At 36.6% G+C, this 27,127-nt stretch overlaps 1 protein-coding gene across 3 annotated transcripts in view; it reads left to right on the top strand.

The window, feature by feature from the left end:
* The window catches only part of LOC149812950 (DNA topoisomerase, type IA, core), a 101,050-nt gene extending 76,053 nt beyond the window's left edge, over positions 1 to 24,997 (top strand). For 2 of the 3 annotated variants that reach the window (XM_089991320.1, XM_089991319.1), the window contains 8 exons: positions 682 to 789; positions 995 to 1,071; positions 6,269 to 6,352; positions 16,112 to 16,226; positions 16,348 to 16,437; positions 20,592 to 20,657; positions 20,859 to 20,954; positions 24,597 to 24,997. In XM_089991320.1, the coding sequence (XP_089847446.1) occupies positions 682 to 789; positions 995 to 1,071; positions 6,269 to 6,352; positions 16,112 to 16,226; positions 16,348 to 16,437; positions 20,592 to 20,657; positions 20,859 to 20,954; positions 24,597 to 24,710 (750 nt within the window). In that variant the 3' untranslated portion in view covers positions 24,711 to 24,997. Of the gene's footprint in view, positions 1 to 681; positions 790 to 994; positions 1,072 to 6,268; positions 6,353 to 16,111; positions 16,227 to 16,347; positions 16,438 to 20,591; positions 20,658 to 20,858; positions 20,955 to 24,596 lie in introns of those variants that run through there. The other variant, XR_016428229.1, reaches the window with a different exon arrangement.
* Positions 24,998 to 27,127: the final 2,130 nt, after the last annotated feature.

Below are 27,127 nucleotides of genomic sequence, written 5' to 3'. Positions count from 1 at the left end.
TTGACCAGCATTTTTGTGTAAGAAAAACTTGGAAACAAGTAAATTCAACACGTTTTTATTCAAGCAGAAAACCAACTTTCAGATCTCTTCACAAAGGCCTTGTTAGTGGCAAGATATTGGTTATTAAAGGGCAAACTGTCCATAGTGCTTACCCATGCACGGTTTGAGGGGGAATATTAGAAATAGCATGTAGTATGGTTGTTTATTTTATATTGTTAAGGGTATTTATATCATTCAAGAGTCAAGACATCAGAAATTCAGGATGCCCATGTACTTTAACATTGTAATGAGCGGCATTTTTGTACAATAAAAAGTATTATAATACAATGGTAGAGTGACACCTAAAGAGAACATATGGGATGTCTCTCTCAGTACTCTCTGCATCTTTCCCTTTTACCAAAGCTTCAGATATGTGATGTATTGTACATGTTCTCTTTTATGCTTTCTTGGCACTTGATAGAAACCAGTAACCAATGGTTGGTGGCGCTCACTATCCCATCTATCGACTTTTTTTAATGTGTTATGGAAAAATAAAATTTATGGATATGTTAATGTATTTGGACAAACTATTTTTGAGCAATTATGATATACGTCATGATACACATTTTATAACATTGTTTAGTTGGCTATTATTTCTGCCGTTTCCAGCACTGTACTTACTCTTTTGTTTCATCCCACCAGTTAGACAATGTCTCTGCTGGTATCACTGTATGGAAGAGTCTTTTGAACAATTATTGGACACGGTTTAACAAGTACTGTGATCATGTGAGAAAAGTTGAAGTTCGACAGGTATGCTTTTGACTTGTTTTGAAACATCACAAGGCATAAGTTGTTGGCTGAACTGTTTATCGTTTTCTTTTCTATTTGAAATGTGTAAAAATACTTTTGGCATTTTATCTGGTTTTATGGTATATTATCCTTGATTAATGTGAAATTACTGCATTATCATTCTGTACAATTCTTGCTCTTTGCTTATTTGATACTCTTCTCACAGGTGGAGCACATGCTGGAAGAGGCTTTTGGTGATCAATTGTTCTCTTCTCTTCTTAATAAAAGCAGAACTTGTCCTAGGTATTTATGCTACAATGCAAACTCTTTCCTCTTGAGCAGTAGATATTATATAATTTGTTGGTTCTTTCTGTTAACATACTTTAAACTTGTAGACACTATCTGTAACGCCCCAAAATTTCAAACTTGCGAACCTTTCATAAAATAGGCTAGAGACTAGAAAAATCTCTTTCCTTCAGTGTTTATTTATGAAATCAGCGGAAGACTATTCTTTTGTTAAATTCAGAAAGGCAAGCTGACAACTTTGGGCACTTAACTAAAAGAACCAAAACTCACAATCTATGCTACTTGCAAAACACTTGGAAAAGTCACTTCCATTAAAAGAAGTTCCCAAATGGTACAAAATTCGGACATCTCAAGAAAAATCCGTTACAAAACCCCTAAAACGTTCAGGACGCGAGCTAAGAGCAGAAAGAGAAAATCTTGAAGCTATCTTGCCATCGCGTCATGGCTCGTGGGGTATCTAATCATCACTTTTATTCATAGAATGAGTTAGTTTCGCGAAAAACTAGTAGGTGCACAAGAGCGACTACAGGAAACTAAATTAGGTACATTTAATTCAGTATGGTAAGCAGTTTAAAACAGATATGCAGTTAAACATGTAAGTTGTTCAAAACAGGTAGGCAGTTCAAAGCAAGTAAGCAATGCAACTGTCAAACGCAACATAACGATTCATTTGATCGTAAGTTGTGAATTACTACGCAATAAGCAAGTCTCATGACCCATCAACCAGTGTGAACAAACTTTATGTTTCGATATTACTGGCCTGCGGGTACGCGCAGACAAAACGTAGAAACAACTGAAACTAGTTCGGGTGTTTGTTATTCTATGTATTTTCAATAACCCGAATAGCTAGTTGAGTCCGCTCCTAAGGGAATGACTTTAGTCGAGAGAGGATTTCTCAAAGGCAGGTACTTGGCAACGGATGCATCCAACTTTTGCAGAAGTCCGTGGGATCTACTACCTAGGATAATGTCTGATAGTCCCTTCCCCTAACTCGAATGACTGGGGAGGCCAGATCTTTGCCCGTGGGGTGGTTGTTAACAACCTGTCCATTGGAGTTTTGTATTGTTCCGTCCTCTCCCTTGACAGACAACAAGAAGCGAATGGGTGCGTTAGGTGTTGTTTAACTAACGACTCATTCTATGTTGTGGTCTCTCAACCACTCAAGCATCTAGCCTGTGAAGGCAATCAGTCACCATTTTATGTGATTACAACATTGTGCATTTAGCACTATTCGAGGTCGCATGACCGTCTCATCCATTCATCGCAGTACTAGCGTGTAGTGCACGACTACAAGTACTCTAGGTTGAAAGGGGTATAGCTCCTCAATAGGAACCTCAACACAAGTGTTTCACAAAGATGTAATGTCTCTCAAACTTTACTTTTGACATTATGTATCTTTTAAAACAGCCAACAACTTGTGCTACATTTGGCATGCAATTTTCTAGAATCCTATCCGTTGTCGTGGTATCTACATGTCTCGCATGACTCGATACTAGCCTCGATAGACGGGATACAGGTTTCTCAATAGAACCCCTCGCTAAGAAGTTCGCTCAAGTCAACTTTGCAGGACTTCTCGCTCGAAAAGTCAAGATCCCTGCTAGGGATCCCTCTCCTTAGACGAGGATATATCGCTAAGCTCTTGACTCAACTCTTGTCGCAAGAGGGAGAGCGGTAAATGCCGCTTGCATCCTCCACGAGGATGCCTTTATAGCACATGCAATGAGCGAAAACCTGAGCGTCATCTGCAATGGCAAGACATTAACGAAACATTTGCAAAAGCAGGAGCCTGGGCGCAATGCGTGACGACAAAGTAAAGACTGTAAGCAGGAGTGCAAACGCAAAGCCTGGGTGCAAAGCGCGACGACAAGGTAAAGACTGTAAGCAGGAGTGCAAACGCAAAGCTTCGACGCAAAGCACGACGGCAAAGTAAAGACAGAAAACAGGAATGCTTGAGCGAAGCATAGGCGCAAAAAGCGGCGGCAAAGGAAAGACACGACAGAAAGTAAAGAACAAGGATCGCGAAACCACGTCTTTGAGTTAAATACGTACTCATATAAATATATATATGCATATATATTTATTTAATTGCCCTTTTTAGTTAATTGAACTCAATTCAATTGTCCAAGTCTTTCGTGCAATCTTCCTCTACCTTAGGGAGTTGCAAGCTTGCTGGCGCCTACTGGTGTAAACGATTGACGGCTCGGGTCGCAGAGCGCGAGTGAGATCTGTCGTACGAGCTGCAAAAGCGACAGTCTTAGCAAGCTAACACCAAAAATAGAAGATCAGGAGCATTGTCGCTGACCTGACGTGAAGGAAGCAGAGGCAGGTGCATCGTGCTCTTGCGCACCTGCTATCAGCGCAAGAAGTAGGGGCAGGGGCTGCGAGCCCCTACTGACCTGCTGTTAGTAAATTACGAGGAGGCAGAGGGTTGCACCCCTGCCCTCAGAAAGCAAGGGCAGGCAGGGTTGCGGGTGCGGCACCCAGTTGGCCGATGCTATTATAGTTAAAAATATCACGATATTCTCGTGATAATATCACGATATTATCAAATTGCCGCTATTTTCAAAATATTGTGATATTTTAACTATAATAGCATCAACGCGGGTGCAGCACCCAGTTGGCAGAGTCCCTGTGACATAGAATACAACATAAACAAACAAATAGTGTAAACTGTGAAGAGAAAAATGAAAAGACTGAAAGAGAAGAGGAACATGCTACTATGAAGCATATTCACTAGCAGATTGATATATACACACAACACCACTCAAGGTACACACATAGCATATTCAACTACACACATCTACATACATGTAGTCATCCACACTACACACAACATGCATACAAATGTATGCTTGTACCAGTGTTGTATTGTACAGTACCATACGATATGTACCGTAACCTTGAGTGAAATTGATATGATACACACCCATATCTTGATATGGGTGTGTATCATACCTGTATCAGGTGTATCATACAATACACCCCTGATATCATATGATACAGCCGATACAGGGTATAACATATCTTATGATACACAATCAGTGCAATTTAAGTTGCACTGGTTTCAATTTTTTTTAACATATAAGGCGCTTTAGGGAGAGTTCATATTCATTCATAAAGAGTTTGAAAGTGATTTTTGGTTGATTTCTTGCAAGAAGAAGATAATGATCATAATCATGATTGACATCATCTAGTTCATTTTTTTTTTGAATTTTTAAAAAAAAAATTGTTCTGTAAAATTTTTAAGTATCGAGAAACACTTTGTCATTTTGTTTTTTGTTTATGTGAACATGCACTATTATGAATCTTGTGACTTGTTGGCTTAGTTTTGTTGTTTAATATGCATATTATTTCATAGTTTGCATTTTTCTTGTCAGATATGCATGTCATTCATATCATATTATCTTGATTATTGAATATTCGATGTTTTATCCCATTCATAATTGTTTGATATGCGATATTATGATTTTATTTATCATTGTTTCTTGTGGTACAAATTTTTATTATTTTTGATTTTTTTGGAATTTGATAAAAAATATGAATTTTTAACGATATAATATGATACAATACGATACATATCTTATTTTGGGCCCGGTTGATTTGGGTTACAATACACTTTTTTACAATCTTACACAGTACACAACATGAACATAAACATAAACACTACACACAACTATAGTGAAACAATAATGCACTATTACAATGCCAATGAAAGGCTACACAAGTGCACAAATATAAAATGGTCACTAATTTACCAACCACAATCTCACAAAGGAGATAGCGAATATCACTTGGGGGTCAAAACCCCCCATTTGACCATACCTGAATTAGGTATGCACCTCATAGCCAAGGCATGCCTCGAATGAAGCGCATACCTTGAACCCTATGTCACACGGATTTGCCAAGACAGGTGCCGCACCCGCGTCGATGCGACGCGACGCGGGTGCACGTGTGGGTGCCGCACCCGGTCCGGTCAACCCGACCCTGGGTGCGGTCAACGCTCCCAGGATCATTTTGGTTCATTTTTTGGATTAAAAAAAATCTGCTTTAGAAAATAAAAAAAGAGACCGTTGCTTTAAATTCATTTAAAATGCATTGAACAACATTATTTTCAAGTGAATAAATTCTCATTAAACTCTCTCTCTCTCTCTCTCTAATTTAATATTAATAAAACTTTCTCTCATCCACCAAAAACATAAAACGAGTTCCTCAACAAGGCAGCTTTGGAAAGTGTTGATAATAGAAAATGGTTTCCTAAAATCTATCTTGGAAATTAAAAGCTTTCATTGAGAATAGGAAAGGTCTCCTAAAGTCCAACCTGTAAATTAAACCCATATTTTGAAGTTTTAAATGATTTTATTTAGAAGTTTCAATTTTGGACCCCCTTCTCTCTCTCTCTCTCTCTCTCTCTATATATATATATATATATATATATATATATATATATATATATTTTCCCGCACCCCCGCACCCAAGGTTTTTGAAAGTGCCGCACCCCCGCACCCGCACCCGCACCCATGTGACATAGCTTGAACCCAGTTGTGCTTTAGTATATCTCTCCAAGCTCAGGGAAGTGTGCCTCGCTCCGACGCATGCCTTTTGCACCTTGAAGTATGCATTCAACAACACTGGTTTGATAAACTTTATACAGCCAAGTTGATGCAGATAGGATTAGGCTCAGGCATTTTCCTTGTTCCAGTATTTCTTAGTTAAGTATTTTTTTACCCGATGTTGAAAGTGATTGAGTCAAATGAAACCATATACTTTAAGTGCATGTAAGTCTAGACTCATGAATATAAATATCTTAGCTGTTATCCATATATGCGAGTGTCAAAGCAAAAATCTGCATGTAACTAGCTCTTTCTCTTGAACAAGGGGTGATGAGTTCAAAATCTCACCCCCTTTCTCTTCAATAAAGCATGAAAAAGGAGATAGTGAAAAGCTTATCTGGCAGTTAACATTAGTGATTTAACCTCAATTCAAGTAAGGCAGAGGTCTCATAGTCCAGCACTATGTTCATCATGTCTATCACTGCCTGCAATTCTTGTTTGTTTCTTTTTGCTACTTTTGACATGGCACCTCATTGAAGATGATGTTTTGTATGATTTTTATAAGTGAAGATGAAGGAGCCAAATGCTGTCTTTTGAAGGGATATCATATTGTCATTAGGATTAATTTCAGACTTTTTATGCAGTTGTCAAGTGGGGACCTTGATATTCAAAGTTAGTAGACATGGTTCTGGATATTTCATTGCTTGTGATCAACATCCAAAATGCTCGTGAGTTTTTACAAGAACAATCACTTCTTAATTTTCTGATGGTTTTTGCATGCATAAGTGGTTATTCTTGAATTGTATACTTGACAAATGCTTCCACCATGCTTTTTTTTTATTGTTGTTAGCTTAGGGCAGTATTTCTTTGCTGCACATGATTTCCGTTTTATTAATCGGCAATCTATTGGTGAACTGTTGTTTGATCCAACTATTGCCTTTTATTCTTCAGTTTGTATCAATATAAAAAATTAGATGTCACCCTTGAATGAGAAAAAAAAGAATGTTAAAGTAGTCCTAGAACTATAGTACTTAATGACTGTTGAACAACAATGTGAGAATGCAGTACACTAGCTCACATATTGTTAGTAGCATTTATTTCAGAGAAAGAATCCAAGCTTCAAACTTTCCGAGTTGATGAATGAAAATATGTCAAAGATATGCATAGCATGAAATGTATATTGGCCTTGTCATTGGCCACAACCTTTATATCACTGTCACCAATATCGGCGGTATTTTGAAAATATCTCGAGAAATACCGATATTTTGTGGTAGCTGATATTAAACGGAATATCTCCCGATATTTTCAAAATATCGCCAGAAGACAAAATATTGTGATAGTATCGCTATAATATCACAATATTTTTTAGATTATTTTTTTATTTTTTATTTTAATGTTTCCATTTCCTATTTTTTTGTTTCTTTTATATTTTTAAAACCTTTAAAACATGTTTCTTTATATTTTTGGAAGAAAAGTAATGCAAAACTTATTATTTTCTTATATTTTTTGGTTATTATTTATATTTCTTTCAGTTTTTTAAACTCTCAAGATTTTCCTGAGATCTTTCAACTTTTTAAAATCTGTCCGAGAAATATCCTCCCTGAGATAATACCTTGAACGATATAGGTGACTATGCTTTATACATTTACCTCATTCTCATGACTAAAAACCTGGCCGAAGTTCCGACGAAATGCTTTTACCATGAAATTACTGCCTTCATGGAGATGATGCACACTTACCAGGCACATTATCTAAGTTGTCCATGTTTTTATCCAACACAGCTAGGTATGAAGTTTTTGATAAGATGTTTTCGTGGCAATGTATTTATGTGAAAGATTGTTAAAAGAAAGGCCTTGTTCTACATTCAATTCTTGAACCACTTGCATGATTCATAATGATACTCGTTTCTATTAGTTTATGCTTTCTTTCCCTTATGCCATTTTGTTGTGGCATGTATGTTCAAATAGTTCCATCCTACAATCTTTCCTAAAGTCAAGGATAATGTTTTCTTGAAGATTGACTTTGTAGGCTAAACATAAAAATCTACTAGTTTTGTCCATGAAAAAGATGACTGGCCTTACGGTTACTTCCATGATGGCCTCTGAATTCTCTGAATGTATGGCTTTATATACTCAAGTTATTAGTTATATTTATGATGAATAGTGATTTCAATATGAGGGATGATTGCCCCCCCCCCCCCATTTAAACAATAAGTGAAAGCTTGATTGGTCATTAGATATTTTGACAATTTGGGATTATTTAATTTTTCTCATCACTCACTTATCTGGGGATTGCTTCTTGCAATACTCTCGAGGCAACTTCCATCCACTGATGGTAGTTTTGAACAAGATGATGGCAGATTTGAAGAATCTAAAGGATGGGTATTGGTAATATATTGCATTTTTGCAATATTCAGAAAGAATACAATATAAAATCTTATTTAAAAGAAATGGAGGATCACTTATGTCATCAGAATACAGCAACCACAAATGTTTCCAGCTTGATTCATGTTAATGATCCAAGAAAGATACATATTGGACCATTTTCCCCTATCACACACATCATGTCTGAATGGGACAGAAAAGGGTAAACAGCTTGGCGGATTTCAAATTAAAGGTTCCGTAATCTCTCTCGACCAAAACAGCCCACCATACTCTCAACAGCTACCATCTCCATATCAATGCCCAATGCTTGCTCCTCTTTAAAATTGCTTGTCCGAGCAATAAATTCCTTATATAAGATTCACATTCTACAGTTGCCTTGAGCTCTGGCCAGATCAGCTAAAAAAGCTTTTGAAACATGCCATAAAACCAGAAAAAATGGTCTGCAGACTCTTCTGCCTTGCGATGCATAATGTGTCTACTGGCTAAATGAATCCCCTTCTTATGATTATGTTGCATTTTCACTTTATCATCAACAAAAGCCAGCCAAAGATTTTTGCCCGCATGATAGATCTGGCTCCTAAATGGTTTTCTTTGACAAAGGGGACATACCTGGTTTCATCAATGCATTGTGAAAAGAAGACATAAGACCTGCTTCAATCAATTCTTTGGTTATATTTTGGCAAAAGGAAATTAATTTTGTTTTTAGGGGGAACTGAAAGTTTAATTGTGTGGTTTTATGGAAGAATAATGGATGTTTTATCAAGTTAAATTCAAAATAAGAAATAATATTAAAATAAGAGGGGCTGGTTTTAAAGAAAGGGATGATGATTTTGGAGAAAGTAGAGCTTGAGACTTGGTGGTATAGGATATTCTGATTGGTATCTGTTTCACAGTTGGAAAAGGTGACTCCATTGTTTTTTGGTGGAAAAGGTTGTTGCATGGATGGTTCTATGGTAGAAGAGATTCTGCTATTAAGGAGAATTCAGATGAGAGTATTATTTATGATTTTATGATGGATAAATGTGGTCCTCTAGGAGGTTTTGTGGACAGGTGTATTAAAGAGGAGAATTTTCCTCGTCATTAAGAAAGAGCATTAAATTTGGGTTGAACTAGGTAGCTGGATGGTTTGGTCAAACTACTGCAACAGAGGGGTCTCAGGTTTGAATTGCACATGGGTTATTTATCCCCCAGTTTGCCTTTTCAGAAATGAAAACAGGCATTATACTTTTCACTTCTTCACTAATGAAGAATGATTTTGATAAACCTGTCATCCTAATCAAATGTATTTATTATTGTTAATCTAAGTTGATGCATTTGAAAGGCCATTTTTTGATGGTGCAGAGCGTGGTTGCCAGTTGAGGAAGAGGGAGCGGGAAGCGATAGGGGAAGCGAGAGCGGGAAGCGAGGCACTTTCAAAATTTTAGGAAGCGGGAAGCATGGGACCACTTAGGAGCGAGTCGGGAATCGTCTCGGAAGCGACCTAGGAAGCGAGGGGGAAGCGAAAAAATACAAAATACAAAAAAACTGAAAAAAATTGGGGAAGCGTGGGGGAAGCGCGGGGGAAGCGTGCTTCCCATTAAAGGGAAGCACACTTCCCATTTAAAAGTGGTGCTTCCCCGCACGCTTCGGAAGTGTGATGTTTCACGCTTCCCCTTTTACCTAGGCGCTTCCGGTAACTCTGGTGCAAAGCTCAATCAGCCGTTTGCAAGTCCTAGAAATGCTTGGTTTTAACTTTGGATCAAATGCAAGGGCTTAGTCCTTTAGCTTTTTCTGCATGTGTTTAACTTAGGGCAATACATCAGTTCTTTTTGACGAAAAAATCCACATGAACTTGTTGCAGTTATCTAAAAAAAATGACACAATGTTGACAAAAGTAAGGATATGATTTGTGAGATTCTATATGAGCGTGGTGAACAAGCCACAATAGGTAAAGGTTTTAAAAGGTTTTCCTTTTTAATTAGAAATGGGTAGTAATAAGTGACTATTATGAAAACAAAAACTTGTGAGCATGTCCTAATGTCATGACCAAGTATATGACTGTCTGAGTTTAATTTTTTTTGAAATAAACTTTGGATCCTCGTCATGCCAATGACGTATGCAATGATGCTATATATTAGTAGCACCTTTATTGGCCCCTCACTTAAGTGCACTAGTATACAACTTGATGCGGGAACAAACATTGATTCCTTCTATCAAAGGATATCTCATCAAGTTTAAATTGTATTGTGATGACTTTCTTGAGTCTATTAGGTAGTCTTCCCGTGGATGACTTGGATCTTTGTCTTGTTGAAGGTTTAAAACAGTTTAGAAGATGCAAAAATGCAATGCATGAAATGCCTGAAATGCGTGAAATACATGAAATGTGTGGAATGTATAGGATGCATGCAATGAATTTGCATATGAGGTATGCAATGAATAGGATACAATGCATGAAGTGTTAAAACATATGTAATAATACCATAATACCATAATACCCGATAGGGGTATTATGGTCATTTCACAAAGTACCCCATAGGGGTACTTATTTTGTTTCTCGTATTTCACTATTTTTATTTTTATTTTTATTTTTATTTTTGTATTTTTTGGATATCTAAAAGGGGCCCCACAATGGAGTCGTTGGGGCCCCCAACGGTCACATATGTGACCGTTGGGGGCTCCCAACGACTCTATTGGGAGCCCCTTTGGTCTCCTCTTCTTATAAATAGGGGGAACCCCCCATGTATGTTGTATTGCTCTTGAGAGCTCCTCTTCAATAATAGTGATATTATTTTTCATGTGTGTAGCCTTTTTATAAGGCCCTTTGTATATCCCTTAGTGGATTTTCTCTCTTGTGCTTGTTGCATTTGTCCGTGTGGGACATAGTGAATGCTTTAGCATTCTTGGTTTCTTCCGCTTATTTCATTACATGGTATCAGAGCCATAAGATCTTCTAAAGGTAAAATCTTGTCTCTCTCTACTTCCTTTCTTTCTCACATCTTCCTTGTGTAGCAATGGAAGTCAAGATCGATCTATCATTCAAACTCAATGGAAAAAATTACATGATGTGGGCATCCGCAATGGAGAATAATCTCAAAGGCAAGAAGCTTTGGGGTTATGTAATGGGAACCGTTCCGGAACCCCAACTTAAGCTCACAAAGATGGAAGGAGATCAAGAGAAAGCACTTGAAGGCGATGCTCGTCTCAAGGCCATTGAAGATTATAATCATCAAATGGAAGATTGGGAGAGCAACCATGCAAAAATCCTTGCATGGTTTATGAATAATGTCGAACTTAAGGTATGTGCAAATATTGCAAAATTCCGTCGGGCAAATGAAGCTTGTTTTTTTATGAAGGGTATGTTTACCCAAAAGGATCTTGCAAGAGCTTATTTCTTGCAAGAAAAAGTAAGAACCACAAAACAAGGTGACATGAGCATACAAGATTACTATAGTGCTCTAAATTCTTTGTGGGATGAATTGGCTCTTTTAGAGCCTAAATGGGTATCTATGGAGGATGCGGTTCTAAGACAAAAACAAATGGAACAAGATAGATTGTTTCAATTTTTATTTGGGCTTCGTCCCGAATTTGAACAAGTGAGATCCTCACTTCTCCATAGATCCACGTTTCCTCCCTTAGAAGAAGCTATTGCCGAGATTACTCAAGAAGAGACTAGGCATAGCATGGGTAAAAGCATAGAGGAAGTTCTTGCCGTATCTAAACCCGGCAATCATGTTAAAACATACAAACCACCTCATTTTGGTAAGCAAGGGAGTGGTGGAAGAAAAATGATTATATGTCACCATTGTTATGAGCCGGGACATATTAAACCCGTTTGCCTAAAGCTAAATGGGGCATTCAAGCCAAAGGTGGCTTCCGTTGAAGAATCCACCACCAAAGAAGATGACGGCAAGAACGGGGATCTCAAAGACACTCTTGGACAAATCTCCTTGGCTCTTCAACAAATCTTAAAGGTCACTTCTTCCACCTCCGGTGCCGCCATTGCCTCATCATCACCTCCCGGTACGTACTCTTGGATTTTAGATTCCGGAGCTTCTTTTCACATGACCCCTCATGAAAATGCATTAACCAATGTGCACACCAATTCAAAAATGTCTTGTGTCTCTATGGCCGATGGAACTTTTCTCAAAATAAATGGTGTTGGAACTCTTGATTCTAAAAATGTTCAAAATTTTCTTGTTCCAAAAGTTAGAATAGTTCCAAAATTAAATCTTAACCTCTTTTCCGTTTCTCAAATAGCCGACCATGGATGTGAAATATCTTTCTCATCCCAAGGGTGCTTTGTGCAGGATCTCCGGTCCGGGAAGCGGATTGGGCAAAGCCATAGGAAGGGAGAGCTTTATTTTATGGATAATTTAATGCTTCCAAATACCTCATTTTGTACTTATGTCCAAGACAAAAATATTGAAACTTGGCATAAAAGGCTTGGACATCCAAGTTACTCTAAAATGTATCTTTTTCCTTTTGGACACAAGTTTTGTAAAGAAAAAGATATCAATTGCAAAGATTGCATTTTTGGCAAAATGAAGTCTACTCCTTTTCCTATTAGATCCTTTGTGACAACAAGACCTTTTGAATTGGTGCATTCCGATGTTTGGGGGCCATCTCCGGTTCTATCTAAAGATGGTTATTCATATTATGTTACTTTTATTGATGATTATACTAGATATGTATGGATTTATTTTCTTAACTTTAAATCGGAAGTTTTTAACTTCTTTAAAGAATTCCATGCAAAAATTCAAAATCAATTTCAAAGTCAAATATCCATTCTTAGATCCGATTCGGGTGGAGAATACTTATCAAATGATTTTCAAGCATATCTAAAACAACATGGCATTTGTCATCAAAAATCTTGCCCAAGAACTCCTCAACAAAACGGTCTAGCGGAAAGAAAACATAGGCATATTTTGGAAACCACTAGATCCTTACTCATTTCTAAAAATATTCCTAAAAATTTTTGGGCCGAAGCCGTGTTAACCTCCACCTATTTAATCAATAGGATGCCATCTTCAAAATTGAATAATATCTCTCCTTATGAAAAACTTTTTAATATGACACCCGACTACAATCGTCTTCGGATTTTTGGGTGTAAATGCTTTGTTCTTTTACATAAAAGAGATAAATTGTCACCTAAAGCAATAGAATGTGTATTTTTAGGATATGGTGAAAATCAAAAAGGCTATAGATGCTTTGATCATAAAAACAATAAGTTATTTGTCTCCAAAGATGTAACCTTTTTAGAAGATGAAAATGGATTTGACATATTGGAAAAATCAAATGAAATTGATTATATGTTTATCAATGATCTTTTAGAAGATTCAAATGATGACTCTTTGAGTCATCCGGAAATTTTAGAAAATACTCATGATTCTCATGATGATGATGTATCACCAACTAATGGTGACAATCTCCAAGTATACACTCGGCGTGAGGAAGCCCAACCTATTAGTGCTTTAGAAAAATTCTTGCGGCTTAATGAACCCCTAGAAGAAACCTCCCTTAGGCGTTCTTCTAGAGAATCAATTCCACCTAATAGGTTTGTCTCATATGAAACTCTTTCACCTAAATATAGAGCTTGTCTAATAGCCTTGCATTCTTACTATGAACCCTCCCATTATAATCAAGCAAAAAGTATACCTCATTGGGTTGAAGCAATGAAAGTTGAACTAGATGCTTTAAATAAAGCTAAAACTTGGGAAATAGTTCACCTTCCTCCAAATAAGAAAGCTATAGGATGTCAATGGGTCTACAAAGTCAAAACAAAAAGTGATGGTTCCCTAGAGCGCTATAAAGCTAGATTAGTTGCTAAGGGATACTCACAAGAATATGGCATCGATTATGAGGAGACTTTTGCTTCCGTGGCTCGCATGACAAGCGTTAGAACTTTAATTGCGGTAGCATCATCTAAGAAATGGCCTATATTCCAATTAGATGTTAAAAATGTCTTTCTTAATGGTCAGTTGAATGAAGAAGTATATATGAATCCTCCGCCGGGAATCAGTGTTAACCAAGGTCAAACCCTTCGGTTATTAAAAGCCTTATATGGTCTTAAACAAGCCCCTAAGGCTTGGTATTATAGATTTAGTGCTATCATGTTACAATTGGGATTTCGCTCATGTTATACTGACACTGCTCTTTTTGTTAAAAATGCAGGTAATAGTATCATCATCCTTCTGCTTTATGTTGATGATATGATCATCACTGGCAATGATGAAAGCGGTATTCTTAAAGTTAAAAATATGTTAAAACATAATTTTGATATGTCTGATCTGGGTTTTCTCAGGTACTTTCTTGGTATAGAAGTTGCATACTCTCCTCGAGGGTATATACTGTCACAGATGAAGCTTGCTGCAGACATATGCTCCAAATCTGGGATTTCAGATGATAAAAAGGTGGAGACTCCCGAGGTTATCAATGCTAAACTACGACTGGAGGATGGAGTTCTGCTGGACGATCCTACGCCCTACAGGCAACTCATAGGCTCCCTCACCTATCTGACTATCACCAGGCCCGATATTGCTCATGTTGTGCACTCTGCAAGCCAATTTCAGCATGCTCCTACATCTGTGCATATGAGTGCTGTGCTCCGGATCATTCGATATATTAAAAATACTTTGACTAAAGGGCTATTCCTATCCTCAATCTCTTCCTTAGATTTACTAGCTTATACTGATGCTGACTGGGGAGGAAACCCAAATGATCGAATCTCAACTACTGGCTTTGTGTGTTCCTAGGAGATTCGCTAATTGCTTGGAGGTGCAAGAAACAGCAGAAAGTCTCATTATCTTCTACTGAAGCAGAATACAGGGCTATGGCAACCACTACAATGGAGCTGGTGTGGCTTCGAAGTCTTCTTCAAGATATGGGAGTCGAAATTACCGGGGCTTCAAAGCTTTGTTGCGACAACAAAAGTGCTATCTACATTGCCAGCAACCACACTTTCCATGAGAGGACGAAACATATTGAAATGGATTGTCATTATGTACGTGATGAATATCTTCATGGGACAGTAACACTGCCATATGTCACTTCAGAATATCAACTTGCTGATTTCTTTACCAAAGCCCTGCCTGCTCCTCGCTTCTTGTTCCTCCTTGGCAAACTTTCGGTCATTCCCCCGTAAAGTTTGAGGGGGGGTGTTAAAACATATGTAATAATACCATAATACCCGATAAGGGTATTATGGTCATTTCACAAAGTACCCCATAGGGGTACTTATTTTGTTTCTCGTATTTCACTATTTTTTATTTTTCTTTTTATTTTTATTTTTGTATTTTTTGGATATCGAAAAGGGGCCCCACAATGGAGTCGTTGGGGCCCCCAACGGTCACATATGTGACCGTTGGGGGCTCCCAACGACTCTATTGGGAGCCCCTTTGGTCTCCTCTTCTTATAAATAGGGGGAACCCCCCATGTATGTTGTATTGCTCTTGAGAGCTCCTCTTCAATAATAGTGATATTATTTTTCATGTGTGTAGCCTTTTTATAAGGCCCTTTGTATATCCCTTAGTGGATTTTCTCTCTTGTGCTTGTTGCATTTGTCCGTGTGGGACATAGTGAATGCTTTAGCATTCTTGGTTTCTTCCGCTTATTTCATTACATGAAGTATATGAAAGGAATTGTTGGGAATGCATGTAAGAAATGCATGAAATGACCACTGAAGGGATTCCTTTTTGGGGGAAGAACAGCCCTGAGGAAACAACTGCTGACGACATATCATGTGTTTTAAAGTTTGCATATGACTTGGCTATGACTCAGTTGGGTTAACTTATGACTCAGCTGACTCGGTTGGGTTAACTCCTTTAGGACCTAAGCACTATTCTCTCTCTCTCTGTTGGGGGTGGGGGAGATGCAAGCCTGGCATCACAGTGAAACCAAGTGCATTTTTGGCATACAGTTGTGATGTACCTTTATATTCATACGAAATGTATATAATCAAATTATTTTACGTTGCTTTTGGGGGTTCTTGATCTAGTCATGCATATTTATTTGACCTTGTCGTTTGCTGTTTGTTAAAACTGTAAATGTGCAAGCCATAAATTTAATGCAAATCTGGATCTGTTCAGCCATGTGGTCAAGCTGAGCCATAAGAAATATCCTCTGCAGGTATATTGCTAAAACAGTTATTAGTGAAGATGATGATGATGATGTGATCTGTGACAAACCGGACTTGTGTTTCCAGCCAAAGTTAATAGGTTTGCACCCTAGCTCTAACGAGAAGGTTGGTTATGCATCTTCACTGGGGTGCTTTTTTTCTGAAAATTCACATCAATGAATGCTTCATCATTTTTCTTGCCTTTTTATTTATTGCACTGTGTCATCGATTTTTCTTTGTTATGCAGATTTTGTTGAAAAATGGACCTTATGGGTTCTATATCCAACTTGGGGAGGATAGAAAAGGCTATTCTCCGAAAAGAGCTAGCCTTGTCCAGGCATGTACCATCGTCATCAATGAAATTTCTTTTTGTTCTCTGTGGCATGCATTTTCATTCAACACTTGTGTGTTATCTTTTAATGTGTAGTTAGTATGTGCAATTGCATAGTCATTGCCAGCAACCTGAATTTTATTTTGGGCTTCCTTTTGAATGAGGCACTTGGCCTCACACGCACATGTTGCACATTTTGCAAATCCTTGGAGGGAAAATTACATCCACTTTTGGTTTCTCAAAACATTGTTGATTGTGAGCTTTTTAACTATATATACCAGTACAGCTACTAGCAAAAACACCAAATGACAACATATACTGCAATCTAGAACTAGACACATCAGCTAACTGTTAGTGCCATAGGGCAAGCGGCTCCAAAACTGCAACACCCATACTAAGCTCAGCTATGCCTTTCGAGCTTTGATTCCATTGATCTAAGAAGTAAAGTTGGCCTCGTCTATGCCTAGTCCCAATTCTCCTCCCTAACCACTGATATAGCACAAAGCAACAGTCAGGAGTGAAAACAACATCACAATTGTACTGGGTAATTTAATAAAAAAAAATCAGATTCATGGCAAGAGAAGGAATTAAGAAAACTTCAAGAACATTTAATTTTTCATTGGGATTGAAATAAAAAATGACATAACCAACTTTAGAGACTTTCATATGAGAACCATATGTAGTATCAAATACTCCACAACATGGTTTGCAGTTGGTTAGTATAAACTCATTCACAGTCATACAAAGCAACAGTCAGGAGTGAAAATAACATCACAATTGTACTGGGTAATTTAATAAAAAAAATCAGATTCATGGCAAGAGAAAGAATTAAGAAAACTTCAAGAACATTTAATTTTTCATTGGAATTGAAATAAAAAATAACATAACCAACTTTAGAGACATTCATATGAGAACCATATGTAGGATCAAATGCTCCACAACATGGTTTGCAGTTGGTTAGTATAAACTCATTAACAGTCATATGACATGATACTCCTGAGTCTATCAACAATCAAAACTGACACTTGGGATATCTGCAAAGGCACGACCAGAGTTATAGGGAGTAGTTGAAACAGAAGGGGCAGACAGAGAAAAAAATTGTTGTATCTGTTGTTGCAACTGATCAAGCTTGGAATGAACAAAAGACTACGCATTAAAAGTGGATGTAGTCACAGTTGCAAATACACTTTCTTCATCCTTCTCAGTGTTCTTTTCTCCACCCATAGCACTAGAAACAGATGCACTTCCACCGCACTCCACTCAACATTGGGCAGGCCTTTTTCATGTGTCTTATCTCCTTGCAGTAGTGACACCGCACTCCACTCGTGTCAATCTTAGGTGCCCCAGATTTTCCACCACTATAACCCTACCTATTTTCCTGGTGGCTACCATGATCATATCTCTAAATAGATATGGCCCAAATGACTTTATCTTATTCTCTTCAGTAAAAAGATCAAAGAGAGCCTGAGTGACAATAGGCAAAAAGGTGCTCTGGATCATGACACTCATTACATTATCGAATTCAGGTTGAAGAGCTATGAGTAACTCTATCACTCTAACCACCTCCTTGGATTGAGTTTCCAGATCCATGTAAATCTTGCAACCCTTACACTTTTCACGCTTCTAATTGTTTTTTATCAAGGCAATAGAGTTGCATAATTGTTGAAATTTTTTAACAGAAATCTTGAATAGATTTGTTCCCTTGCCTTAGGGTCCTCAAATTTGGCATTTTCTGATATGCTCTTGGCCAATTCTCTTGCATATAGGCTTGCTTCAAGTAACCCCAATCATCTTTCAATTATTGGAACTTGAAATGATTCACAATTATTCTTTGTTCCGCAGATCCAATAATTCAGGATTTCACCTTGGCATTGTTCATCTTCCATTCTTTCATCAAGGTGTCATAGTTTGCATCTGCCACTTTAGGCTTTCTACACGTTACATCCAAGTAGCCACCCAATCCTCTTCCTTCAATTGCAACTACCATAAAATCTCAGCCCCAACTACAATTCAAATGCTGTACAAGAACAACCACAACACAACAACACTACAATATGTTGTATATTGCCAAGAATCAACAATGTAAGGCCGAAACAAGTTGCACCACCTAATCAACGTCACAAAACGATCAATACCAAACTATCAACACTTAGTTTCATGATGAGATAACAATAGGTCTACAGCCAATCTGATCACACCACATCGAAACCATCACAAACTCAGTATATAGTGACAGTCAAACAAAGAACTCAGCAAAAATCATTCAAACCAACAATCCAACAGTCATATTCATCCAAAAACTGGATACTGTCTCAAGTAAACTCTTAAAAACATCAAAACTCAGCCAGATCTGAATCTGTCACCCAAAATGCAACCAAATGAATCCTTACTCAAAAATGACTGAAACACATTTCATTTGAGGCATTAAAACTCATTGGTGCAATCAGACTGAGCAGGTTTCTCAAAGCTGGACAAAATTGACCTCAATATCCTAAAATCACAAAAAATTGCACAAAAAAAAATCAATAATCTGATTGCCACCAATCTTCTAAATTCGCAAACTAACAAATCCCCAAATCATAACTCGCAAATCTCAACAGACTGTACAACTCGTTACCTCTAGAGATGACGTCAGTAGGGTAACTATGCAGCTTGAATGGAATCTTCTTCTCCTCACCAACATGATGAATCTCCTCTCAAGTTTGCAGTCATGGCTCTGACCCCATGTTCAGCGGAGAAGAAAGAAGAGTCACAGTGAAGAAGACTTTCATAAAGCAATGACTAAAGATGGTTACAACAATATATGGGAATCGACTTCTCTTTGTTCACAAAAAGACAAAAATAGTTGACTACATAACGCCATGGTTAAGTACAAGAATACCCATCTAAAATAATATGTACAAGAGTAGAAGGGTAGCATAAAATTTAGTACTACATTCCTCAACAAAGGTTTTGAACACTTTCTAATTTGTTGCAACAGCTTTGGCGGTGTCATATTAAATACTCAAGCCGCGTTTCTATTCCTACACTCAGTTGCACTCTATGCCTCCAAGTGAGGTCTTTGAACTACCTTGCCCTTTATTTCGACTTTGGTCATTTCTTTTAAATTTTTAATGGATTTTAGAAATACCAACTGCAATGCTTGAATAATCCAAAACTTAATCGGATTCAAGGACGTGAGTGTGAAGTCAACTTGGGTCTAGTTTCTCTCTTCCAATTTATGTTTTGGGTTTCTTTTATCTATTTTGGTTTTGAATATGTATCTATGTATTTCAGCGTTTTAGTCTTGTTTCTTTATCTGGTGGGCTTGAGGATAATCTAGAAATAGATCTGTGTTTGGATCTGGAGAGGCTCTGCTTCCAGAACTACTTCCTTCTCAGCTGCTTGGACTTGATCAACAAAACATTAGCAGCGTTAGTTAGCAAATCAAATTCAGTGGCCCTTTTCTCTCAAGAGGGATTGTCAACGGCGAGTCAATTAGCAATGCTAGCAATGAAATATGATGATTCTTTCCTGTCGAAAATCAAATATAAGAGAATCTTTTGAGGTGGTGTGGATCATATATCAATCATCCCTCTACCAAAACTTGTTGGAGAGGTCACTTTTTGTATTTCTTGGGGATTAGGACTACCTAGGCTCAAATGAAACCATAGAATTAACAGTTTTTTATTGGTGCTTCAGCTTTCTCTTCTTTTTTATTAATTGAGTTATGTGACTTCATGATCAATTTCCTTTTATTTTTTTCGGATCATTGATCAATGATAGAGGGATGTTTCTTGCCCACATGGTTAGAGAAGGAAATTTTATGTAATTTTTTTTTTGCATTTTTTTCTGTTTTTCTAGGACGGGACAGCTTGCTGCTAGCCTTCTCTCTTTCTGTGTTTTTTCCTTTTTTCTTTGTTTTGTAGGTTTCGGTTTTAGCAATTACTTCAAGTGTAATAAAAATTGCCTCTCCCTAGTTAGCTGTACATTTATTGGCCTTGTAAAGGTTCTCTTTCCTTCAGAAAACATTTGAAGAATTACTAATTGCTGTTTGTTTATTCATTACTCGTGCTTCTTGTTATTGTCTTAATGGTCATCATTGCTAGCCACTATGTCATCTATTTTGTGGTTCTTTGTTTTCCACAAAGCGAAGATGGTTTTTCTAAAATCTTGTACAGGTAAAGGATGTGGAGTCTGTCGGCTTGGAGGATGCTCTTAAACTTTTGCAGTACCCTAAAACATTGGTATCTTCGAATCTTATACCCTTTTGTTCTAGTAAACCGCTTGTTTATTTATATTTTTAAGTAAAAGGGGAAACAATAATATAGAGAACCACATCACTCTTCATTTATTTGTTTTATTGTATATTACTGGCTTAGTTTCTTACTTGTGCAGTGCAGCTGCCTATCAACTTGGTTTTAATTTTTGCTGTTTTATGGTTATAGGGAAGTCACCCAGAAGATAAGAAACCAATCATATTGAAAATCTCCAAATACGGATTTTCTGTAAAACATAGACGGACGTGTGCTCCTGTGCCAAAGGTATGCTTTCTGTTTGTCTAAAAGTATTGATTTTTCAGTGAAAATATAACCAAATTATTGACAAAGGTCAAAGATCTTATGCTGGAGTTATCATATTTCACATCATTGTCTGCCCTACTTGTATTGACTCTTTTTTACTCCTCTTGTATGTTGATAACATGATTACTGCTTTGGAAATCAGCATGGCTTCCATTGTTAAAACTACTATATAGTCAATCTCGGATGATATTCATATATATACATTTTATAGTATGGCTTGGGTGCGGGTGTGATGCAGGTGCGGTGCCCTGTTAGAAGAGTCCGTGTGACAGTTTTGAACTAGATAAAAATAAAAAAGGTAAAAATAATTAATATATATATATATGTAATATGTATATGTAATATATATATATAATATACATATATATATATATATATATATATTTAACACTCCCCCTCAAACTTACGGTATAATAACCAAAAGTTTGTCTAAAAGAAAGTGATATCTGGGAGCGGTGAGAGATTTGGTGAAAAAATCTGTTAATTGATATTCTGATGTCACATAAAGCAAATCTATAGTCCCATGAAGATACTCCTTTCGAACATAGTGACAATCCATTTCAATATGTTTAATCCATTTATGAAAGGTACGATTGCTAACAATATAGATCGCACTCTTGTTGTCACAACATATGCGTGAGACACCAGTTACCATATCAACCAACAACCTTCTAAGCCAAACCACCTTCATCATTGTAGTTGCCATGACCTGATATTCAGCTTTAGTTGATGAAAGTGAAACCTTCTACTGCCTCCTGCATCGCCATGAAATCAGAGATTCACCTAAAAATATAAAAAAACATGTGGTTGAGTGCCTATTATTGGGATCACCTTCCCCGTCAGCATCAGTATAAACAATTAAATCTAACGAAGATGAAGCAAACATAAAAAGTCCTCAAGAAAGTGAATTTTTAATATATCTAATAATATGTATGACTGCTCACATGTGAACAAAAGTGAGAGCGTGTTGAAATTAACTAGTTGTGTGTACAACATGTGTTATATCAGGCCTAGTAATTGAAAGGTAATAAATTACGTCAATGAGTTATCAGTAATGAGTAGGGCCTTCAAACGGTTTTTCATCATCAATTTGCATTTTGGTGTTGACAACCTCAAGAGTATCAACTTTCTTATCATCCGTGATTCTAGACCTGAAAATAATATCAAAAGCAAATTTAGACTGAGATAATAAATACCTTTTAAAAGAGTAAGCAACTTTAATTCATAAAAAAATATTTTAGAAACCCTATATTCGTCATTTCAAAATGTTTTTTGAGAAGTTTTTTGATATTTTCAACCCTGGTATTGATTATGTCATCCACGTAGAGAGGTAGGATAATAATATTTGCATCAGAAATCTTAACAAACAAGGCAGTGTCAATCAAACAAGATCTGAATCCAATATAAATTATAACACGACTAAACCTATCATACCAAGCCTTTGGTGCTTTTTTAATAGCATAAAGAGCCTTTTTCAGACGAAGAGCTTTACCCTGAGGAACATTTATACTAGGAGGTGCCTCCATATAGACTTCTTCAACTAAGTTTCTATGAAGGTAACATGGGGATTTCTAAAATGATGGGTATGAGGATACATGTATATCTAACACACAGAAAAGTTAACACTATTTGCAAAATGTTGTACATATGAAGTCATAGTTTGTCAATTATAAACTAAAGTCCAACACATGTTAAAGATGCACAAGTAACTAACAATGAATATTAAAAAACAGTAATGCTATGGTGCTCCAGGAGCACCTTAGCCCACCTACTAGAAACCATGGGTGGGATGCATCTTCTCAATCAGACCTCATAGATGAATTCTGCAGAGTTTATTTGATAGGAATCATTCCTTGGATCATATTTTTTTGGATGTAACAATAGGAGTTTTTAAATCATGAGAATTTCGCACATTGTGGGTTGTTGCTCTTTGAAGATCTTAAAAAACTATATGTACCTGACGACCACATCATCCAAAACTTGTTTTCTACTAAGAAATGTTTGACCTGCAGGGTTTGTTCAACAAAAAAAAAAGCTTATGAAAATTATAGCTTCTAGTAAGTGACTGTAGGTGTTCTGGGACCACCTATTCATTACTAAATAAAAAAATATATAGTTAATATTGGAGCTTTTGTTTCCAAGTGTTGACAATATTTTGACCGGAATGGAGTTGATTCAAATCTTAAACCCAGTTGACTTATACTCAGGAGTACCCAAGTACTGGTACAGGTATGACACGGCTACAGGGGCTGACCCAAGTACCTATGTTATAAAGAGTACCAAATATATTTCTGATGTATATTATATGTGCATGCTATTCCCTATACCTGGCCTATGTCCAGTTTGTACTTGTTTTCACTTTTCAATACCGAGGCTTGTATCCTTGAGCAGGTAATATTGCAGTCGTATGCTTACATTATTCATCTACACTGCCACGTTATATTTGCACTATATTTTGTAGTGCTATGTATCAGCATCTTCATCTTTATTTCCATCATTACCAAGTCTTCTGCCGTCATCTAATATTTGTTTCAAACAGATGTGCATTCCCCCTTTTTTCTGACAGAATAGACAAAACACCTTTGTTTTCTTCAGTGTTTGATTAGTCCTGTTTTATCCGTTTGTTCATTTTGAGTGAAAACTTGAATCACTATGTAGTGTTTCATATCCTGCTCAATAGCTTTTGCTGTCTTTACCACAGCCATTTTGATACTTCGACCGCAGCATCTCACAACTTAGTATGTTCCCATCTAACATTTTGCCCAAACCATCTTTAGGTGGTGTTGCTTGATTTTCTCCACCATGCTATTCTTACTTTCTCTTTTTTTTTAGTGGTTTTCTCTGTCTAACCTTCTTTGCTTTTCTAATTATAATACCCTCAGCAGCTTTCAGTTGTACAGTTGTACCCAGCGGTCAAGGTCATGAAATAGTGCTCATCTTGGTCTAGGTGCATCTATGGATATGAATCTTTTGTTTTCTGTTGCATGATCCATCAGGAAGAATATAGGGGCATATGTACTGGATAAGAGCTTAGTGGGAATGTTACCTTGCTCAATAATGTATGTCTGGCATTATGTTGGAATCCCATACAATCAAAGTCAAAATTTCCTCCAAAGGGTACAGCAAAATATTTTAAGTAGTTTTCTCTGTAGAATTAGATGCATGTTTGTCTCTTTAAACTAATTAAATGAACTGTGTAGATTGACAGTCTTTTGTCAATTTGTCTCTTGTGAGGATCCTTCATCACTCTGTTAATGTAGAGTTTCCTCCTCGTTCAGTGCTTAGGCAGTCTAAGTGAATACAAAGTCAATGATTTAAGGACTTGTTTGAGACTAGTCATCTAAGTTTAAGGCAGCCAAATAAGGATCTCTGAATTGTTAAAAGGCTAGTCTTTTAGTGTTGTTAACTGAGGCCCTTATGGTAAAGACTTGATATTGATTTCTCCAGAGCTAACTTTCTTGTTTGCTTTTGTTCCAAGATCATTTTAGCCATGTTTTTAGATTTCTTCAGCAGATGCTTTGAGCTGTTTATTTATTCTGTTTTGTGGATATCTTTGTGCTCGATTCTCATTTTTCTGCATTGGCCTCACAATCTTTGTAACAGACTGTAAAACCAGACAGCGTTACAGTTGAAATGGCAATGAAGTATTTGACCGGTAGGTTTGCCAAACATATTGGTCGACCCAAATCCAAACAGAAGGTCATTAGTGAAGCTTAATGAAATCATTAACTGCGGAATGTCAGCTTATTTGGAGACTTGAAGAGCCATTTTTTTTCTCATTTATTTCCATGTATAAAAACCTCTTCTGAGAAGGAATTGCATTCTTAGATGAGCTATTTATGATGGTGTAAATAATTATGAAATTTTGTAATAGCTGTTTACACCATTCACTGTTTTGCACTAAAATGATGCTAGGAAATAAATATGTTTCTCTGTAAACATCGAGACTACTTTAAATCAGGGATTTCTTCTGAGCTGTATTAGGAAATAAATATGTTTCTCCTTGAAAAGAATGTGACCCCATAGCATTTAAGTGGTTGAGAGCACCATAAAGTATGATATCTTCAGAGACCATGAAGCAACGATTTGATATGTGTTTGACCAATGTCCTCTTTCTCTTTCTCCACAACAAGGCAGGTATGCATGTCCACTTTGGCAACCTTATTTTAGTGACATTTATGAGGTACATCAACTCGTTAGATTTGAATGCATTGACTTAAACCGAGAAGCCATTCTTTATAAGGTTGCAATCTGGCCTCCTGGTTAGGCGTGACTGGTTTGTCATCTGACATGAGTGTGCTCCCTGGTGGGCTTCCAAGTCAAAGCTGGATGTGCTCCCTGGTTGGCTGCCAATGCGCGGTTGGTGGTGAGGGGGTTGTTTAGTTTTCCCTTGGCTATGCCAAAAAACTTAATAACCAAAAATTTCAATCTTCTAGCTGCTACTAATGAAAAAATTCAACTAGAAAAGCTGCAGAGTTCGTTCGAGTCGTTCAAGTAGAGATTTGGGATTTTTTTTGTTCTACCATCAAATTTGGACAGCCAAAAGTCTAATGGGGGTAATAGCTTCTTGGAGCACATCATACAATTCAAAAAATATGCATCAGTAGGGACGCTCATGGAATCGGTTTGGTTTGGAAGTATGACTGAACCCTACATAATCACAGATAGATTCGGGTTCAGGTTTGGTTGAAAACTGCAGACTTTGTATTCAATTAGCTTAAATAGCAAGGGCGCAAATATTGCTTTCAAGAAAATCTTGGTGAGGGAAAATGGAGATATTTTTCAAATTTCTAGATTTTCTTAGGAAAATTTGTATAAACATCAGCATATAAATATTAAGTATATATCTAAATATAGCAAACGTAGATTGAATATAAAAATATTGCAAAAACTGTTTTTATCATGTTAATAATGAGTTAGAATCGCCTTAAACTCACATTTGCAATGCAAATATTTTTTTAATGACATTATACTTATTGAAAATGGCTGTATTGTATGGTAAAAATGATGTGTTTCCTTAAAAACTCAACAATTTGTTAAAATATGCCTCATGACCAAAATTATAAATATCCAACTTTGTTAGGACCTTTTTACCCTTCGCATGTGCGAAACTCACAAAGTTCACGTGATATATCGATTTGCTTGTTGAGTATCACAAACTCCCACTTAAAAGGAGGTTCGCATATTTTCTTTGTTTTTTGTGAACATAATTATGTTATTTATGCGGTCTTCTCTATTAATCATGAAATTGTAAATACTTTAGTAAAATCACATATTTTATATTAAAGATACAGAAAACCGTTTAAACCTTCTTTCTCTTTTATTTAACCCTTAAGTGTATGTTCACACATTTTTTTGTAGTATTTCACAACCTCCTTATGATAGTAACTTTGCAAGTACCTTAGTAAAATCACATATATTTGGTACCTATAAAATGTGATTTTCATGTTTATAGTTTTTCGTGGTATAAAAGATAAATTTTGCACCCCAGGGCTATTTTCGCATTTTCTAGGGTTTCTTTGTGGTCTCTAACTTGCACTTGCTTGATCTTTTGCAAAAAAAACTGGCAACTTTTTTATCCATTATTTTTTGCCATTCTTTTTCTATGATTCTTCTGCGACACTTCATCGTTGCATTCCGACGAGGTTGTGGCCCCGGTTAGATCTATAGGTGAGTTTCATATAAACAATATATATGCATATTGTTTTATTTTCATTCCAAACTTTTTTCATTTTTGTAGAAAGTGTATCATCTAGGCCCATGTGTATATGTATATAGTAGTTTGCTTGTCATATGTTTTATTTAATATTTTTTATGTGATTTATCGTTTAGTGTTTATTATGTTTACGATTTTATATATATATATATATATATATATATTGTAGATGATTTATGTGTGTTTGCTTGTTCTTTTTTTAATTTTCAATAAAAACTATACAATTTTTTATATTCTTTCGATGTCTAAAATCACAAATATCTGACATCGTTAGGACCTTTTTACCCTTCACCACTGTAAATTGAGGCATTATTGCAATAAATTATATCGTCTGACAGTTAGGTCTAACTTCTACTTAAATCCAAAATCACAGGGTTTTTTTATGTGGACCTCACGATCTCACATAAATTTATTTGTG

The sequence above is a fragment of the Nuphar pumila genome, chromosome 16 (assembly GCF_984573655.1).
Source record: "Nuphar pumila chromosome 16, dmNupPumi1.hap1.1, whole genome shotgun sequence".
Classification (NCBI taxonomy): Eukaryota; Viridiplantae; Streptophyta; class Magnoliopsida; order Nymphaeales; family Nymphaeaceae; genus Nuphar; species Nuphar pumila.
Note: the sequence above shows the minus strand (reverse complement) of the source record. Positions and strands in the feature narration are given on the sequence as shown.